The sequence below is a fragment of the Scomber scombrus genome, chromosome 11, assembly GCF_963691925.1.
Source record: "Scomber scombrus chromosome 11, fScoSco1.1, whole genome shotgun sequence".
NCBI classification, from domain to species: Eukaryota; Metazoa; Chordata; class Actinopteri; order Scombriformes; family Scombridae; genus Scomber; species Scomber scombrus.
Genome location: NC_084980.1, coordinates 10,536,360 through 10,556,892, shown reverse-complemented (window position 1 = coordinate 10,556,892; position 20,533 = coordinate 10,536,360). Strand labels below are relative to the sequence as shown.

At 39.5% G+C, this 20,533-nt stretch overlaps 3 protein-coding genes across 3 annotated transcripts; 1 reads left to right on the top strand and 2 right to left on the bottom strand.

The window, feature by feature from the left end:
* Window positions 1–1,508: 1,508 nt before the first annotated feature.
* Window positions 1,509–8,882, top strand: selenof (selenoprotein F). The gene is made up of 5 exons (XM_062429398.1): window positions 1,509–1,586; window positions 3,788–3,955; window positions 6,791–6,854; window positions 7,385–7,434; window positions 7,652–8,882. The coding sequence occupies exons 1-5, from the start codon at window positions 1,539–1,541 to the stop codon at window positions 7,781–7,783; spliced, it is 462 nt and encodes a 153-aa protein (XP_062285382.1). The 5' UTR covers window positions 1,509–1,538; the 3' UTR covers window positions 7,784–8,882.
* Window positions 8,883–10,002: 1,120 nt separating this feature from the next.
* On the bottom strand, window positions 10,003–12,609 carry cldn18 (claudin 18). Its single transcript, XM_062429377.1, has 5 exons — window positions 12,390–12,609; window positions 10,686–10,850; window positions 10,402–10,558; window positions 10,202–10,315; window positions 10,003–10,108 (listed from the first exon to the last, which is right to left on the bottom strand). The coding sequence occupies exons 1-5, from the start codon at window positions 12,607–12,609 to the stop codon at window positions 10,012–10,014; spliced, it is 753 nt and encodes a 250-aa protein (XP_062285361.1). The 3' UTR covers window positions 10,003–10,011.
* A 2,352-nt stretch (window positions 12,610–14,961) lies between these two features.
* LOC133990596 (transcription factor Sox-14) lies at window positions 14,962–15,717 on the bottom strand. Its single transcript, XM_062428957.1, has one exon. The coding sequence runs from the start codon at window positions 15,715–15,717 to the stop codon at window positions 14,962–14,964; it is 756 nt and encodes a 251-aa protein (XP_062284941.1).
* Window positions 15,718–20,533: the final 4,816 nt, after the last annotated feature.

Sequence of the window (20,533 nt, the reverse complement as noted above, 5' to 3'; positions counted from 1 at the left end):
CAGTGCGCTTTGGCAATAATGTACTTCAGCGTGGTCATGCCAATAAAGCCTCTTGGATTTGAACTGAAATAAAAATAGATAAATAGGTGAAATACACTGTCGCCCATAAAGTTGGAATAATTTCGTTTTCAGACAAAATACTCTGTTTAATCCTATTTTCATTGTGATATGTTTGGAAGACATTGATTCATAAAGTTTTGAGAAGATATACGCTTTATCTGTCAAGAATGAATCACATTGTCAAAATCATTTCATTGAAAGAGATAAAAAATATTTTATTCCAACTTTATGGGCGACAGTGTATAGTAGGACACTGCCAAATGTGGGACACCAATTGTATCTGTCTCTTCTTCTACCAAATACTAATGATTAGGACTGCTGTCACATCAAACCACAGATATCATCTCATTTAAATCCATGAGTACACACATAAATGATCAACCAGATCTATTTTTTTTATTGTATCATAAATCATTAATTTACTGAGACTTTATCAACAAATCACACAGATGACCCATGTGGTGGTAGAGATGATTAAATGAATAAATAATTAAACATGTATAGACACATTTTTGTATTGGCTTGCGTGTATCAGCTAATATTAGAAGAAGAAGACAAATCATTTTAATTTATTTCTAAACCAAGTAAGTGCGGGTTTCTGTTTTTTGGGGGGATTTCTTACATTTACATAAATACATTTGATATTTTCTAAATAGTCATGATGATATTGACCATGTCAGATATTTATTAGGAAATGGTTATTTTTGTATATTAGAATTTGAGACATTTTCCATTTTATTTTGCCAAAATGCTCATGTGACTGAACAGGAGCATGAATAAACATTAGAGGACTCAAGAGGCCGCTCTTCTTCTTTCTGAAACCAGAACCGACAGAAGAAGAAGAAGAACATATGAGGCTGCCTTGTTTAATGCCATGTTTTATTTCGTGAAAGTTTTAATTAAAAAACTTACACTTAAACTGTTTATCTCGCACATTTGATCGAATCTTAAATATAATCTACATTAAATATATGATTTCTCTCTTAATAATTACGGAATTGTGTGGATTAAAATATAATGCTTCATTTCAAATGTATAACAACAAAATAAACTTTTTTTCACAATGGATTTGTGGCATGAGAAAGAACATTTAAACAACAACAAAACAAAAACAATCAATGTCATTTTCATGTCAGCAGTGAGTAAAAACATAATACAATCACAAACAATAAAAAAAAAACCAAAACATATGAACACACACAAGAGGTTATTATTAGGTAGTTATTCAGGTAAAAATGTGAAGCAAATGACAAACAGTACAAGGAAAGGGAGAAAAATAAACAAACAAAACTGTTAAATATATTATTAATCTCTTTCAGATATTGTTTTATTGTGAAGCATATGTACAGTAATAACTACACATGTGTAAGACAAACAATAACGGAGAGAAACAAAGTATAGAGACGGTCAGGCGCGGCGGGGCAGCCCTTCCTTTTAGTACAGGGGTCCTCGGGGCAGCGGAGCACACAGGATCCAAAATGTCGGGAGAAGTGTATCTGATGTGGCTCTTGTCGCTCCTTCAAACGGTGAGTTTATCAACACCGAAGCTGAGCACATGTCGCCTCTTTCAGTGATGTTGTATTGAAAGTAGCAGCAGTCGGCACAGCTGTCGACCGTCTGACGCTTTGTTGACTTTTATGATCCGTATCCTGCTGAGCTTCACATGACGTGGCTTGTCCTCCAAACCTGTGAACAGAGGAGGGAAACTGAGGCATCATCACTGTCTGAATTATTAAATAACTGCTTTTTAGTGTTCATAAACCGACTGCTGTGTCAAAACGGGTGTTTATGGGAGCGAGAGAGAAAGATAAGCCCGGACTTCCGGTGTGTCAGATTTACATGTACTAAACGGACATCGCAGCTATAGCAACTGGCACTTCAGCAATGTACAGTACCAGTCAAAAGTTTGGACACACCTTCCCATTATTTTGAATGAGAAAGTGTGTCCATACTTTTGACTGGTACTGTATTTCGATATGAAACTAATACATTATATCCACACACCCTATACCACTCTGAGATGACCAAGGTGTTTTCTGCTCACATCTGAAGATATCACTGTCAGAGAAATGGCAAATATGAAAATGTCAAATTGTCATGACGCTGATGAATCATAAATTATGATATTTAGCAGCTGATTCTTTGTTTTTTCACCACTTACACTCATGTAAGACTGTTAGACATCAGAGCCAAAGCCTGAAAGATGTTTATACCTGCTTACAGATTTGTGACACCTTTATTCTGTTTGTGAAAATGATTTTTAAAAAACTACATTCATTGCCTTCAAATTGTCCCAGGTTATGTGCCTTTAAGGACTAGGCTAAAAAAAACGTCTAAATCACCTTAATTCATACAATAAGTGTAGATTAAATAAATAAACTATTTAGGCTACTAGTTATGGTTAAATCTGTAATCTCTAATCTATTTTTAGTTATTCTATTTTTTAAATGAGTTTTTCTATTTATCTATTGTGTATATTATTTAGCTTTTAATTATATTTGTTTTACTAACCTCCACTGCTTTTTAGTATTTTGAATTTGTCAAATAGCTTGCTGTAAAAATAAAGTACTCTCTTTATCTTACTTTAAATCCTTTGTCACTGACATTTAAAGATTACCCAGCTCTAATCTATGGCATCACATGGTTGATGTCATGTGATTTAATGACATGTCTGGTTTAATTTGACAGCAGTCCTATTCATTAACATTTGTTAGAAGAAGAGATGGATGCATTTGAGCTCAGGTGTCCGACATCACACTAATTTACCCTAAACATCATCTTATCTGCCAAAGTTTTAATGGAAACATACTGGGAGAAAGTTCAAAAAGCAGAAAGTTTCCAAAATGTATTACAAACAGTCAAATAATGACCTTTAGTTTTGATTAAGATACGCAATTTGAAGGAATTCCAGCTTCAGTGAATCCTGAAAGTGAAAACAGATCATGATTACAGAGTCTCAACTAAAAACTCACAACACAAACTGGCCAAAAGCTGCAGAGTCTTCTGCTATTCACTGTGTCAGTCAGTCTTTTTCAAACTTCAAGTTGTACATGCTGCTCTTGTTGTTCACGCCATAGACCGTATATCTTTATTTTTATACTCCGTGTATGGGTCACCCACATATCTACTGGACAAAATCTATTGTACCAAAGAATAGTGCTTCAGTTATTGTTGGATAATGAGCAAAAGCTGAATGCCTATTTGCAATTTATTGATTGATTTGTTCATTTGAGTGTCCTGCACCTTTTCTAGTGCCCAGCACATATGGACAAGTCGCTGGACAATAACCAAGATGACCACATGACAAATTCAATGTAGATACAGCCTGGTCTTATTAGCTGTAACACGCTATATAAAAACATTTAATTAGTTGTAAGATTTTAAATTGTTTTTAATTATTTGAGTCAAAACCTTGCAGACTAATATATGACACTGTAGTTGCAGCAGTGCTGTCCTGTAGACTATGAAAGAGTAAACGGCTCTATTACTCAAAATACACACTTTACATTTTAGTTTCATTTTCAGTCACATCATGTACTTCTCATCTGTGTTCCTGTTAGGCTTTTATAGTACTTGTAAACACACATTATCGATATTGTCAAGTTTTTCATGTCCTGTGTATGGATTTTTTTTTAAATTAATTCCTATGAGAAGTCAGCAAGCGCTTCATAAAAACACTATGTTTTTTTCACCTGTGTCTCTTTTATCTCCTCTTTCCTCTCTCCAGCTGTCGGCGTACGGTGCCGATCTGTCTTCCGAGGCGTGCAGGGAGCTGGGCTTCTCCAGCAACCTGCTGTGCAGCTCCTGCGACCTTCTCGGGGAGTTCAGCCTCACCAAGCTCCAGCCCGACTGCCGGCAGTGCTGCCAGCAGGAGGCCCAGATGGAAGCGCGCAAGGTAAAGGGAACAACATAGCTGACGGAACAGGCAAACAGAAAGTAATTGCCTGTCTCGATTCATTCGCAGCGTGGAGCGTGTTACAAAGACCTTAATAAAGGAGACTCTGTGAGAATAGAAGATGTGAAACCATAAACAAGATTAACAAAAGTGCGTGCAGTAAAAGGATGAAATGAAAGGCATCTATTGCTATTTTACGACTGAAACTTGACACTTCAAAGGACACTTATTTAACGACGCGCAGCAGATTTAGTTTATTAGTTTTGGGTGCTTGAGCTGATCTGTCATCATTTACTGTAGCTTCACTGAGGACAAACCCCTTGGTGGGTAGTAGTAGCATTCAGAAGACCTCCTCGTGAGAGTGTCATATTTATTGACAGGACCACATTGCCCAACATTTGAAGCGCTACTAAAAACAACTTAGTTTTAGCGTTTCTGTCACCGGGTCTGTTAACACTGTTGAGAGCTGTGCATCAAATCTGAGCCGCCACACACAACCTCTGTCACTTAGCTGTCACTCTCAATCTTCCTCTCTGATGTTTTTGAGTCGTGGCTCCTTAACCCCGCTTTGACTCTCCCCATGGTGTCGAAATGTAAGCGCAGTAAGAACCCCTCTGTAACCGGTGAGGAGGTGTTGCTGTGTGCTCGTTGCACCAGTGATTACAGGAGACTCAAAAGGGCTCCCCGCTGGGTTCTGACGGATAAACGCAGAGTCAAGTGATGGCGGCAACACAATGTAATTTTTCTTTCATTAAGCAAAGTCCCTAGAGCGTGTGTGGTATCCTAGCAACAGCACCTTGGAAAAGTGTTGCTTACACCTCTTGATGATAACTCTGTTCAAGACAGACACTTAGGAAAAGATTAGTCCTCCTTTCTTCTCACGATTTGAGCGAAAATGTCACTTGGAAGAGCAATTGCACGTCTCCAGCTGCACTCTTAGGGTTACCAGTGGAGACGACTGTGTAACTAAGCACATTTTCTCCTCAGACTGCAACAATTATCTACCTTAAGAATTTCTTTAAGTCTCGCAATCGACATCAGTGCCGTGTCATTAAACCCTCTGAGTAATGGCTTACTGCGCAGCCCGGTCGATTAGTAAGATTCACTGAGCATGGAGGACATTTCGGTTACCCATTTTCAAATGTGCACTTCTTCTGCGGAGCACCCGCGCATAGCAGCACCTCAGCTCCCTTGGGTGCCACTGCACAGTAGGTCTCTATAGATCAGGCCCAGTGTGAGTGTACAGTTGTTGATGTAACAAGAGAAGGCTCCGTTTCAGGGTTTTAAGTCTCGAAGGAAGAGTTTGGTGTATTTTTATTATTGTGAACAAATGAATGAATTGATCCCACTAACAAGTATTGCCCGTGTGGTGTGATACATATTATTCCTCTGTGCCAGAAACTAGTGAAATATTTCAATGAGTTGCATGTCAGAGTGACATTTCCTGTTTATTATGATGAACATGGACACTGTAGTTTGTTTTTGATTAAATCAAACAAAAAACTGCTCCCACCACAAAATAGTCCTCAACAAATGCACAATTTACTCCTGTTTTAGTGACATTTGCTATAAACTATAATGCCCAGGTGCGTCAGTAAATTATTTAGTTAAAAATGAAACTGTATATTGGTGACCTAGTTTTAAAGATTTACTGCCACAGGGAGGCTGGTAGAGTCAGAAAGTGCTGACAGACGAACACATTGTTGGTTTTAGTCTTTAAATGGGATTTGGTGATGGTAAGAAAAAAATATAATATCACCTGCCTTATCCGTCATCTTGACACGCACCTAAAATGTTGTTATTTCGAGGTAAGAGGCACGCTAGAATCATTTAGTGGTCTTTGCAAAAGAGCTAGGATTGAATGATCCATTATAATCCCCATTTAAGGAAACGAAAGTCGTGTAAACTGATTTTTTGGGTATTTTATATATATTTATTTATTTGCTTTGTAGTTTGAGATTATTGACTGCTGGTATAACAAAGTTTGGTTACTTGTTTTATAGACCGCACATCATTATTTATGTTTAATGGTGATCTTTTTGTAGGCTGTAGTGAACGTAGTTTCTCTGCCTGTAAGGTCTATAGGGTATTTTATAGTTCGATGAAGATGATACATGGTTGGATCTGTTGGGAAAGCAATATATTTAATAAATGCTTTTGGTATTGACATGACTGATACAGAGGAAGGATAAATAATAGTTTTCTGCACATGAACATGTATATGATATGCTGATATGCATGATATGCTCCAGCGAATGCAGGTACAGGTCTATCATTTGATTCTTAGTCTCCTGTTCTCCACAGAGTTGCGACTTGTCTCTGATCTGCCATGTGTGATTAAATGAAAAGCACGAAAATTAAATTTCTGCAATGCCGGATTGTTTACAGAAACACCGGGGAACAAAGGAAGAAGGAAGGATTTTCGCTTTGCATGCCTAATTTAATTTGCTGTGTGAACCAGCCGAGCAGGCTATTTTCCGCTCTCCTCCCTGACACGGCGAGCAAAGCCCGGTGTTGAAATACTGCTGTGACACTCCAATTTCCTCTAACTTATTGTATATTGGTGCTGGAGGTTTGATTACAAGTGAGCCCTGCACAAACTGCCATCCATCAGCCCTGCTCCATATGCACAGGCTCACAGTTTAATGACCCCCAAGGAGTCGCCCGGACACATTTATGAATCAGTCTGCCTGAATCAAATTACTCTTCCAGGCCAGGCGTCCCACCACCAGCAGGGCTGCAGCCCATTTTGTCTCTGTGTGCGGGCATTGATGTGTGTGTGTGGGGGGAAGAACCCCTTCTCGTGGACTTAAATGATGTGTTTGTTGCACGCAGCTCTACCCTGGGGCCATCCTTGAGGTGTGTGGATGAAAATTGGGCAGGTTCCCTCAAGTCCAAGGTGAGTTCTCTTTTAATATTCTGATATTTATGTTTATATCCAATATTATCCTCCTTCCTCTTCTCTGAAAGTAATTGTGTGCTTAAGGGGATTCTGTGTCTTAATCAGAAAGGATGCGTTTGAAATATTTCCTTTTTTGAAATCACTTTGTGCAGTAGGTGGTCTAAAACGCCTGAGGGCTGGTTTTCAAACAAGCTTTTGAAGTGTTTTATCTTCTGTTGCTGAGAGTAGACCTCCCATCTATGCTCAGTGTAACATTTGGTTAATTCAGTGTCGGGTTACGTTGCCGGGAGTTACTGCAGCTCGTCTCAGTATGGGGCTGGACGGCTGGAGCCCCCGCCTGTGCCATATGGCTGTCATTTGTTTACCTCAGCTGTAGCCGTTGTGTGTTCTCAACTGTCTCCTCCGCTGTTAACGCTGCATTCTCAAGAGGTTTTGCAGTTGTCACTAATCACAGACGCTAAAATAGAAAGGCTTAATTGACTGATTCATGACCCAACATTTGTCTCGTCCCCTTTTTATCTCCCCAGCTTTCGTCAGGAGCGACAAGCCAAAGATGTTCAAGGGTCTTCAGATCAAGGTATGTGATGACGCTGCAGTGTGATGTCATAATTAGACACATTAGGGATTATCACAAGAAACAAACAGTCCTGTGGGCTAAAACAAGATTATGCTGATTCAATGAGTCAGAAGCATTTCTATGAATATTTGTCATTTGCATTGAGGGCAGGCCTGCATTCCTAACACCCCTCCTCTCTTTTTCTCTCTTTCACTCTCACTCCCTCCCACACCATCAGTACGTGCGAGGCTCCGATCCTGTACTAAAGCTTTTGGACGATAACGGGAACATGGCCGAGGAACTCAGCATCCTCAAGTGGAACACAGACAGCGTGGAGGAGTTCCTAAGTGAGAAATTAGAGCGGATATAGGTGTAGGAATCTTCTTTTTTTGTTTTTTTGTTTAAGTCTTTAGGTAAAGGGTCACTTCACCCAAACAACAAAGAAACATTATCTCACTAACTTCTAGTCTTATCTAGTCACACAGATAGTTTCTGTTTTATATGCTGAGACTTTGAGATATCACTCTGGGATTTCTGCCTTCTCTTTCAGGTGACTGGGATTTTTGTTGTTTGTTGACCTTACGGCATTTAAAAGTGACATTTAAAATATTGAACAGCAACTTGACTTTTCAGAAACAATGTACTGTAGACCACCTAGTGCACCGTCAAGAGATTTTCGTTGGAAATACTTTCTTCCTGACGAAAAAGTCTCAATGAAACAGGGACACTGTTTCTGGAAACGCATGTAGCTATAAATATAACTTTTTAATGTATTAAAGACCACAAACAAAATTCTATTAATATCCACTGGATTCAGGTTGTGGAAGAAATTGGAAAACCTGAGTAAATGAAACAGAAACTAGCTACATGGCTGGAGGAGATAGGGAGAAAATGTTTGTTTTGGAATTTGGGTGAACTATCCCTTTTATGTATCAATTTGTACACAACTCTGCCTTGATAGATGGTTGTTAAGTCATTGTTTTTGTATCAGAAAATCATCCATTTCCAAAATAACTTATGTGAGAGTGTGAAAAGACATAATCAGACAGCACACCTGAAGATCAACATCACATATAAATCATGAATCAAAGTGTTTCCATCCGGTCTAAAAAAAATGCGCCACATCATGACCTGTTTTTGTTTCTTTGTGTGTGGGAGTTTTCTTTCCCCTCTCTGTCTGTGTGTCCGATATTCTTGTATGATTATTTTTTATAATGCTCAACATTGTGACAAAGGATTTGTTGTAAGAATGAATGAGTCCTAGTTGCTCTCCAAATGCAGACGTCTATGCCGAGGCACAAGTTAGTGAAGACCTCACAGTAAACCAGTGTTGGGATGTGAGCTCTGATGTACATTTGTGTTTTTATGCGTCTTCTGCTTTGAAGAGAAACTGGATTTTGTTTTGGATGTTGGTTTTTGAGCAAGTGAGGTGGAGGTTTAAATATGCAACAATAAACAAATAAAAATTGTTCCTGTGTCAATATGGTATCTTTTTGTCTAATGGTAGTTTCAAGTGTGTGAAAACCGAATACACCTCTTCTTATTCTTCTACGTATACTAGTAGAAGTTACTGCTTTGTGTCAACGCAGGCATTTAAAAGCAAAGACATTAATTTGCTGACATCTAGTGATCTGAAAATGCATTGCAGCCCAGTGCTGCTCAATCAATGTGTGGTTCAAACTCTTAATGCAGCCTTAAATTTTAAATGTATTGTTGAAACTAACACCAAAAGTTATCTCCTGAATTTAACCACACCAAAATTTGGATTCATGAGTAAAATGCTTTGTTGGGTCAGCATGTTCCCTTTTTAAAATGAAGGAAAACATGTATTTATGCTCACTGCTTCACAACTACAGACCTAAGTGCATTATAAGTTACATATGGACAACAGTTTTGATTATGTATTTCCCTGCAAGCTATTTCTTTGAAAGGGAAGAGGAACCACAAAACATCTGTTTGCCTTTTCCATTACAGAACTTGTATTGAATAGACTACATGAATACTGTGTATACCTTTTTAAAAGACATCTAAAGTAGCTTCTCCTGACACTATTTCATACAGCTACCAGCCTGAATAAGCACACTTCAGATTTGACTTTACATGGTTACAGATTCTTTCTAATGAAAAGCACAGCAGGCAGTGTAAATATACAAGAACATTATTGTAATTTGGCTACAGATAAACTACACTTGGAAAAAGAGTGTAATTAATAGATCAATACATCTTGAAATGCCTTTACTCAGTTGACTCTTAACTTGGGTTTCACATTAGGCATTCATGTTATCAGTAAATACACACATTTCAGAAATCGATGTTTTATTCTCAAAACATACATAACAAATGATTTAAACCTCAAGTTAAAAAAAAGCTTTGATTACACACAGAATTTGAGCATTCACACATCTAGTAACCACTGAGCTGTGTGTGTGAAAACTAAATATTTTGCCCGTATTTCCTTCTTACGCATGTTATAAAGCTGTTCAGATGTGAGACATGATTGACTCACATCAAATAGTAAAGTTTTGAATGTGGGCACACATGAGGCCACTAGACCATCCTACAAAGCATGCTGCAGGTAAAAAGGCAAACTGGTTAAAGTTACACGTAATTGTGTGCTTTCCTGCCGCCCTCTGAATGATGATCATCTTGCTCGGTTTTGGTGTGGGACTGAGGTTTGTAAACAACTCCGGGGTAGCTGAAAAGCAAGAAGCATCACATGGCATGAAGATAATTGTGCCGGGATTGCAGAGTGGTTCATAAATGGTTGTAAACCTGTGCGTGGATTCACCTTGGTTTGTCATCTTTCGCCAATTCCCTGAAAGCCAGAGATTTCAGGATGCCGCCAATAAGCAGGACGCCACCCCCTATCCAGCCAACGAACAGCGCAGGGCCAAATGTGTATCTGTAAACACAACATAGGTCAGCAGAACAACATGGGTGTGTGTCCACTATGTGAATAATATAAATAATAATTAAAACATATCTTACGTTGGCATTCCTCCCATCCCTCCTCCCATTCCTCCCATTCCTCCACCCATCCCCATCCCGCCCTGCATTCCTCCTCCATAGTTATTGTAGCTCGACATCCTGAAAGTGGACACAATCTGATTGGCGTAGATGGAAGCTCCTGCAATGCCACACACACCTGAAACAGACAGACAGGAACTATTTAGTTTACTGACTCCATAAAGAGGCTGCTTGCTTTATTTTAAGTTCATATACTTCTTTTTTAAACTTGTGTTTAGTTGTGTTTATCTAAAACTTTGACCCACCAGCGATGATGAACATGATGCCAGCGGTGAGGCTCATCTTGGCCTTGGTTGTGTCCTCCATGCTGTTCATCGAGAGGCATTTAAGGGAGAAAATTGATACCACCGACCCGAGCACACTCAGCACCACACCCACTATCATCAGGGCTCGCACCGCCTGGAAGGCACCTAATGGACAGCAAACATACACAGGATAAGTGCAGGAATATTATAGAGAGTCCAATTTTCTAAAACCACAAATCAGGATTCACACATTTGCCTTTTGAGTCCCATTTAGAGAAGACTGTTGTGTTGTAATCAGCCACTAGAGGTATAAAAATTTTTTTTTTTTAAATGCATCAGCCACCAGCCAAATGATGGTCAAATATGCAACCTGCTGGTACATTTGCTTCACTCAACAGCCAAAAAAACAATGGTGATCTCGAGTGGCTGTTTAATTTGAACATTCACTATCCATTCATTCTTTGGACAAAAAGTTAATTTTGCATCTTGATCTTCTATTGTATAATAATCTGCATCATATTGACTTAAATGATGCACCTAACAACACAGTATGAAGTTTATTTTGACTTTTACAAGAAGTGGTCGATGCTGAACTGTGTATTTCATCTCATTATGTGAAGTCTGTCCTGCTATAGTATATGTCCTGTAGGAACCTGCCCTTTGCTTGTTGTTTGTTCTCTTTTTGATAACTGTGTTGACTGAGTCTCAGCGCAGTTGTCCGTTATGGGAACCACAATGCACTGGTGCAAATGCAAATACTGATAATGATAGGCTCCACAGCCGGAACAAGAGCTTGTGTGAGGACGACAGAAACTGAGAATTAGATTTAATTCAAAATCTTTTTTTTTTTAAACAAGAAAATGGCCCACAAATAAATGTTTTGTGTTATGTTTAACTATATTTTTATATCAGTTTTTCAGATTTCTTATTCTACTATTTAAAAATTACCTAAATAAACACTTAAGTTGCCACACAATCTACATTACATTAATTAAAGCTTTACAATGCTTGTTGTTTATTGCTGAAAACATTAAAATCCAGGATCCTGTGTTTTTATAACTACAACAAATTTAAATATTTCAGTGCATCTTTACATAGTTCATACACAGCCTGGCATATCTGCTGTTTTTAGATCTCCTCAGTAATTTAAAATAAATGTTTCAAGCCATTTTGAAGAGATTAAACAAATAGGCACTAGCTGTGCAACATGTTCTGTTCATTATGCTGGATATTTTACAGCAAGGTGGCAGTAAAGAGATGACAGAAGAAAAGAGATTAACTTTTATGTTGCTTATACACATTATCATGGACCTCTGTACCACAAAATCAACTTCCCGCCTCATTATCTAAGAGCTAGTTCCACCCTCTTGGATCTTGTGTGCACTGGAGAATTATGGTTAAGGACACTTCAGATAAAAAACTATTTTTTTTTTTTTTTTTTAAATATTTTGCTACTTGCTGCACCACTATCTTTGTTATCAGAGAAAGTTCAATAAATATGTAACATCTCCCTCGCTCTCAAAAGTATAAATGAGAGAGCTCAAACATACGTGGTAACTTCCTCAATAGAAAAAAACTGTGGCCATGACTGAAGGAGACGAATTGTCAGTTTTGATGCTTTTTAATTACTAGGACAACAATAAAATTAAACTAATTCAGATGGAGAATCTCTGCACATTAGGATATAACAAAGTCTCGTCCTACCTGAAAAGCCCAGGAGGCCATAGAGCGGGCGACACTCAGTGAATCCAGACGAAGCGGTCTCACAGTCCTGCCACAGACCCTTGTAGGTATAAACGGACGTCACCACATCCCCCTGCCTGTCTTTGACGGCCCATTTGTTCATGGCAGTAGCAGCGATGAGGGCTGCTGCACCAATCAAACCCAAAACGAATCCACCATTCTGCAGGACTGAGGGCGCCATTGTGGTCTCCTTCAGAAGTTAGGAAATAAACCTGGGAGGCAGTGTGTGTGTGTGTGTGTGTCCGTCCAGTTTCAATAGATTTAGAGCCTAATACCTAAAGTTGATCTGCATATATAAATGAGGTTTAGGTAAAGGTGTGTGTGATGAGCAGGCTGAGAATGAGAATGGGTAAGGTGGCACTTTGTAGTGATGGGTGACGTTGGGTGGAGGCGGCTGGGTTTCGCTCAGTGAGTGATACGGCAGTATGGGTTGGGCTACCTTGTGTTGAGAGGTGTGGACACAGTAGTGATAGGCGCACCTGGCACCTACATGAGAGCTGACTGTTAAGAGTTTAAATGTAAATACAGGAAATTGAATCACTAGCATTTCGGTAAAACCGCCAACGTCTGAGTAGAATTGTGATACCAAAAGCGGAACGCATGATCAAATTAACAGTGAGCTCTGCAGAGAGACAAACACGCAAATACACCGTCACATGAATGAGTCACTCCATCAGCCTCAACTATATTATATATATATATTAATATTCTAACTTTTTCACATCAACAGGAAGGTCAAAGGTCAAGCTCAGTTACACTAGACCTGAAACTGATAAGGATTTGATGTCTTGTTCAGGAACACCTCAGCAAGATAAAATCTCAGCAGTATCCTGACTTTAAACCTGGTACTTTATCCTAAAAGCTTTTCCTGGACCACCCAGGATGTCAGGTGAAAGCCCTCTGGCTGAGTTGTCCTATGGTGGACAAAGGTTAAGACGCTGGTCATGTAATCGCAACACCCCTGGTTGAAATCCAGCCAAGAACATTTGTTGCATACTGTGTATTATGTAATAAAGGAAAAAAAGACTCAAAAATACTCCCTGGCTATGATCCTTATATGCTGATCCAGGATCAGAGGTGAGGCCATAAGATAGACAACACAAACCAGATGAGATTAATAACTTTGTCCCAGCATGGCTACAGAACACGATTATGAGCTGTCGTACATCGAGACTAAGGCGGTTTCAGTGTGAGGACTCATTCCTCTTACTAACAGTGAAACAAACACTACCTCATATGATTTCCATGATTCAACTTTTTACACCTTATCACTTTGTCAACAACTGGGGAGGAGAGAAGTTTCTATTCTTCTCTTATCACGAGCAGGGTTCGCTCTCACTCTCTCCCACAAACATGGAAAACAAAACTCATACAGCAGTCACCAAATATGACGGGCCAAGAAAATGATATTTGTTGTGTTTTTCAGTTGCTGTTGGCATTATTTTAACATGTGTTTGGCTTTGGTTTTAGTCTTTCTTATCAGGAGTTTGAAGCTTTAGTTTAAATAAAGACTCGGGTCATCAGGAATATGAAAACAGCAAACTTTCCCCAGATTCATTTTATTACTGTAATACCAATGAAGATATCATGACAGCTGACAGCTGACATGAAATGACATCTAACAAAGAAAAATATACAAACAAAACAACAAAAATAAACCAAACAAACAACCAAACAAACATGGAAATAAATTGTCAGTCAATAGAGTGACATTTCATGATACTTCAACCTGGGAAATTGCAGTGATCCAAATCATCTCCAGTATCAATAAAATGACCAACTCACACAATTATGATAATTAAAAACAGATTTAGCCGATTATATAAAAAACTTTTATACAAGTCACTCCTAAGAGAGAAAAAAAAAGACTCCAATTACCACACAGTCATTCATGAAAACATTTATTATCCCTACACTGACTTCAAAATCTAGGCATCAGCTGTTACTGTCCAAATGTAAGACTGTATTAATGCAAAATTAATGCTTTTTTTTTTTTGCATCAGAATAAATGTGCAAACACAGATGCTGTTGCTGCTTCTTCTCCCCCCTCATGACCACAGGAGCTTTATGTTTAAAGGACTGACAGATAAAGATGAAAGCTTTGTCAGTTGGTGTGTTGATTTTTGATCCTCTTAAAATTGTGTTATATCTGAGCCATGTGCATTTAACTTTAAATTGTTTTGTTTCTTGTCAAAGAAATAACAAAATAACAACCTCACATCTTTACTCTATAGTGTGTTTACAGGGAATATGCATCCAGTAATATAAGGGCTTGTGGTGCGTATTTGGCGCTCTGCTACTGTAGCTAAACAGTAATTTATGGCATTTTGAAATGTTTTGGTAATAATATCCCAACATGATATAAAGATATTACATAAACTGTAGCATTTTACAGGGATATTTGTATGTATGTTCATATTTATAGCATTGCTGTAGTCCAGCTCTTACAGACATGGAGAGGTCCTGTGCGCAAACTTTTCCCATCAGGACCGTGCGTCTCCAAAACCTCCAGAGTCCAGCTGAATCCAGTCTGTCACACACTGGAGCTGGGTGAAGTGTACGTGTCCATGCCGCTTTTGGTCATCCCTCCGGGGAAGAGAATATAAGCTACCTGAGGCTGTAAACTGGCTGCAGACCAGGCGCCGCAATTACATGGCATCACATAGCCGGGGCTGGTGGGTGACGAGTGGGTATGTGTGTGCTGTCCGGCGCAAGCCAGAGCCCCAATCCCTCCAGTCTGGTATCCAAACGTGTGCGCGCTGTAGGGCAGAGCTCCGGCGGACAGAGTGTGCGGGATCTCCGCCATCCGCTGGACAGCTCCGGTGCTGAAGTGACCCATCGGCTCCAGCAGTGAGAAGGACGACGAGGAGGATGAGCAGGCGGGGGCCAGGAGAGCTCTGGCTTTATCCCCGGGGACGAGAAAAGAGTCCATGGAAAATCCCTTCAAGTGCTCCGCCGCGTCCCCGAGTAGAGACGGCAGCGGGAAAACGAAACGGTCTCTCTTCAGCAGACTCTTGGGTTTGCGCCGGGGTCTGTACTTGTAGTCCGGGTGCTCCTTCATGTGCTGAGCCCGCAGTCTCTTGGCTTCATCGATGTACGGACGCTTCTCGGAGTCGGTGAGCAGCTTCCACTCCGCGCCGAGTCTCTTACTGATTTCAGAGTTGTGCATCTTTGGGTTTTCCTGGGCCATCTTCCGCCTCTGGCCTCTGGACCACACCATGAAGGCGTTCATGGGTCTCTTGATGTGATCTAAAGGTTTTGCCATTTCAAAAACTGGCAAGACATTCATTAAAACAAACACCGGTCCTAATTTAAAGTAAGACGCCTCTCCAAAAAACCCATGCTCCTCTCGTGCGTAAAAATGAAAAGTGTTGATGAAGTCTCAAAGAAATATTTTCTGTGTGTCTTTGTTGTGGAAATATTATAAAAACCGTGCATGCCAAACTGATTGAAGCATTTACCCAAAGTAGAAGTGAAAAGTGCAGTCTGGGCGCATGAATGGGATTCACACGGGACCAAGTTGGAAGCTTGTTATGGATGATGCTGGGCATGTCAACCGCTCATCTGTCACGGCGGGCCAAGCCAATGAGAATGAGAGAAAACACTGTAATCTCTTCACAAAAGTGTCTGTACAACATTTCTGAGCGACACCCTCCTTTTTCCCCTTTTCATATAGTTTAGTCTCTCCAAATCTCCACTGAGACAAGTGCAGGCAGGCAGGAAATCGGTGAAGAAAGCAACCTAATCTGCAAACTAGAAATTAAAAAGCATGTAAGGGCTATGGAGCTAAAATGTCATTTTGCACTGCAGCTGCACATGACCTTATAATGACCTATGCATCATTTGCTCAATAATGAACTTCACAAGCCCACTGGAGAAGATCTTAGAGGAGGACACTATGTATTTTAATCATTTAAATGCATCTCATTAAACTAGAGCCATATCCAGGATTTCAGAAATACTGAGGTCACGAGTTGTTGGCTCACCAGACAACACCAGAAACACCAGAAAAAGAAAGCTTTTCATAGCTAGCTGATCAATTACAGCAATGTCTGCAGGTTTTATTTAAATGTAGCACTTGTATATGCAAATCAACTAAATATACTAACACAACTGTGTCACAATAACACCAGGTTACATATTTATTACTAGAAAACCTCCGCAGAAATGATTAGAAAATTACAGAATCATAAAATAAAGTATTGCCAACATGAAAGGCTAAATGCGGTTTGAAAGGCCTTCGTCTAAAACAAAAATTAACCTAAAAATGTCCTTTATCTCACCCAAAGTTATTAAAACCCCAAAGTCCCCCCAAAAAATACAAAGCACATGACCTCAGTGACCTCAGTTGTAGCTATGACCCTGTATTAAACACAATTAAACAAAACAGGCCACTTGTCCTGATGCCACCGTTTACCAATCACCTAAAGTATTAACTTTTAAAACTTGTCCTCAAAACCGACAGAATCACTCATTCATTTCAATTCTTTCTTCCCATCATGCTGTGCAGCTTTCTTATGTATGATTGTGTTTACAAATTGCTCACCTCCCTCCTCCCGTATTCCACAAAATCAATATTAATCACTGCCATAAATCACTGGTCCTGGGTGACTCCATTGATTGTTACAGTTTTCATAATTACTATACCTTATCTGATCAAATATACAGTATGCTTTAGCTGCTTCGTCTGTTATTGAAATGACATTGTTGGAAAAATACGTGCATGGCTTTGCTGCAGCTAACTTCATATAAAGTATATATCTAATATATATAAACAGCTACTCATCAGAAGTTCAGATGCTTATAGGTAATAACAGGGGATTAGTGTATGGAGTATATATTCTCAGGAAGCTCATTTTACAAGGAGTAATTCAATACTGTCTTTCTGGGTGTCTAAGTGGAAGCTTCCAGGCCGCCTCGAAGGCACCCAAAATGGCTTCTGCAAAAAAAGATTATAACCATAACGGAAGCATGATGTGTTTCTCTGTGGACAGACCTGTGGCGGTCAGTCGCAGCTCAGCGTTTTGGTTTTGGTGGCCGCGATAAACGTAGATATCAGTGCACCAGCGAGGTGGAGGCCTTTATTTCATTTACCTCCCACAATCAAAGGCACCGCAGGCCTCTTCAAAGGCAAAATAAATGGACATAAAAGATCCAGTGGCGCACGCCACATCGGTGGTTTCGGTGATAAGATATTTTCAGAAAGTGTTTTCGCCGGGTTTCCTCAGAGCAGACGGGCTGGAGGGATAAAGTGACTGGCAGCAGGGGTCAGACAGTTGATCCGTCTGCTCATAGCTGTGCTGTTATCTGCTGTGCTGTAGGTTCAGGCCTTGCGCACAGGAGGCACCCACCACCACACAGAGACAATGATTACTTCCACAGAGGAACCATGTTTTAGAGAGTTTTCAGCAGTGAAGAGAAAAACAGTCTGAGAGAGGAGGGATGGATTATACGAAGGGCAGTGTGAAGAAATTATCTGTTTCTTTCTTACTATCATTCGTCAAGATTTATTTTTGCTCAAAGCTCTTTTAGCTGGGGGAGAAAACACAAAGAGTATGTGTTTTTGTGTACAAGTCAGTGTTTGGTGTAACTTCTAAGAAAGGGCAGCATTTAAACTCTGGAGAGATGAGGAGGGGGAAAATGGGTAATAAGAAAAACTGCCAGCAGCACAAAATGGCTGTCGTAATCCGGTTATCCCCCGGGCTCTAAAGATACTGGTCCTCTCCTTAGGAGTCTATCTTTTCTTCTTATGTCAAAACTGTCCTCCATGCACTCAGGTGGATTAAGGAGTCACATTGTAGAAAGAAACTGACAGGTACAGAAAGACCTGGGGGTGAAAAGGAAATGAAAGACGACACAGAGAGGCAGGCTGGGCGCTCAGGCCGGGAGCGTGCCAACGTCTGACAAGAAAAGAGTCTATAAAGTCAACTCCACGCTGAAGGAAAAAAAGCTGATGGTTCTTACCGATTTACTGCATTGATAAACTAAATAATTATTGGCAAAGTATGTATCTCTTCATCTTATGAAATAGCTTGTCTTTCTTTAAGCTGCTGAAGTGTTTGACAACTGTATTGTTCACTAAGCCTGCTGTGTTGTTTGTTTTATTGGGTTAAGATGCAGCTGCCCAGCAGTGTCCAATATTAAAATTCACTTAAAGTAGATTACACTCTGGGTTGAATATATCTGAATATAATATCTCGTCTGTGTAAAAGGAGATGCTGCTGTAGGACCCTACCACACAAGCAGCATGAATATCTGTCGGTCTCATGGTCCGCCATTTCACTGTAAACTAAAATATGTCAATGACTATTGGATGGATTGCTCTGAAATTTGTAGAGACATTCACGATCCCCAGAGGATTACACCTTATGACTTTGGTGATTCCCCTGACTTCCCTCTAGTGCCATGAACAGGTCACACATATTTGTTTGATTCTTTGGTTTCAAGTTTTTTCTTGTATGTAGATGATTCTTGAAATATGCTCCGAAACATAATGGAAAGAGGTAGTGCTGTCAGGGACTTCTTTGAGTCAGGTTCATTGAGCAGCATGGTAGTAGTACTGAGATATTCCCCTCTCAAGTTTTTTAAGTGAGCCTTGTCCTTCTAATCAATCAGAGAAGGCCAAAGTCAGGGGCGGGAGCTCACAGCTATCAATGAATACATAAAACACACTTCTGGTCTACCACTGCAGTTTAAATGGAACTTGTGAGCTTGTGGTTACGACATGGGAAGTTGTGTACACGTACTTGGTGTTCTAGTGGTTAAGTTGTGAAAACACTGCTGACAGACAACATAGACACCAAAAGCTAGCCACATTAGCTAATATTAGCATTGTTGTCAGCGTCTAGAATCCACTAGGGCTAATAATTTAGCTAACTAGCAAGAAGGTAACGTAATGCAGGAAATGCAAGAGCATAATGATAAACATGAAAGAAGAAAAACTTTATACAACTAAAATGAAAATATATTAAGTTTACTTCCATGGCCTCTGTCTTTTCTGAAAATGAACATGAAGCTTCGGAAAATTTCCACTTCGGAAGTCATGAATACCTAAACACTATCATATGGACTGTTCTCTTGAGCACAGTAAACACAACCCCATTTAAAGGGCAGTATACCACTCCTCTCATACGTAAGTTCCAAGCTAGCATTAGTTACTGGAAGACGTTGGTATGGAGCGAAAAGAAAAGAAAAGAAAAGAAGAAGAGAAATCAATACAATGCATCCATGCAATCACAAGGATGCAATAAAGTTCAACAGAGCAGGGAGAAGGAGGGGATTGAGTGGTTTGTGTCAGTGCCAGATGCTAGAGCTAGATAGTCGAACTAACATATTTTAGCTTTAAGACCAAATAACTTCTGCTAACACCATCCTCACACAAATAATGCCCATCTTTTAGCATTTTTATGCTCACAACATGATAAACGCTTCTGATACAGAAATGCCAAAGACCTATTTTGACATCAGCCCCTCTTAAACAGTTTGATTTGATTTTCTCTATAATGAACATTAGCTACAGTCTTACACAACAAAATAGATCAGAGTGTAAAGAAAAACCAGAGGCACGACTGACGGACGTCAAAACTGCTTCTAAGAATGCTTTCTATGTGTTTTGGCCATATTGTTCTTACCTGTCTGCCTTGGTTTTAAAAAGTTGGACAAGGAAAATAATATCAAAATGCATCCAAATTTTGGTCTACTCATCAGATTTCCAAAAGTCTGATGCTACAGGTAACCAGAGCTGCCACTCTTTTTATATTATCCACAATCAAACAGAGAGTAGAGGAGTCGCAGAAAATTAATTAATTATTGACACGCAATTCAAGTTTTCAGAGTCTACTGAGTGACAGATAAGATTGTGATATTTCGTGAGATAAAGGTCCTCATGTAAAAATGTGACCCTCTGCTCAGCTATAAATCTAGTTTAATTCACCAGATCAGTTTGTTGTGCTTTGCTGCAGATCATGGTTAACCTCAATATAAATTAAGAATATATTGATATCTTTCATAAGTATAATATGCACGTTTATTTCATGAAATTCCTAAGAGGTCATCCAAATGTGATTTAAACAATAGTCTACACTAGAATTATGTTATTGTATAGT

Bases quoted from the DNA above. Each gene is read 5' to 3' on its own strand.
- cldn18 (XM_062429377.1), bottom strand. From the start codon at position 12,609: ATGGCGCCCTCAGTCCTGCAGAATGGTGGATTCGTTTTGGGTTTGATT. The intron at 10,851-12,389 runs GTAGGACGAGAC...GCTGTCCATTAG, and splicing joins TGGCCTCCTGGGCTTTTCAG to GTGCCTTCCAGGCGGTGCGA. The intron at 10,316-10,401 runs GTAAGATATGTT...TTGTGTTTACAG, and splicing joins GGGATGGGAGGAATGCCAAC to ATACACATTTGGCCCTGCGC.
- LOC133990596 (XM_062428957.1), bottom strand. From the start codon at position 15,717: ATGAATGTCTTGCCAGTTTTTGAAATGGCAAAACCTTTAGATCACATC.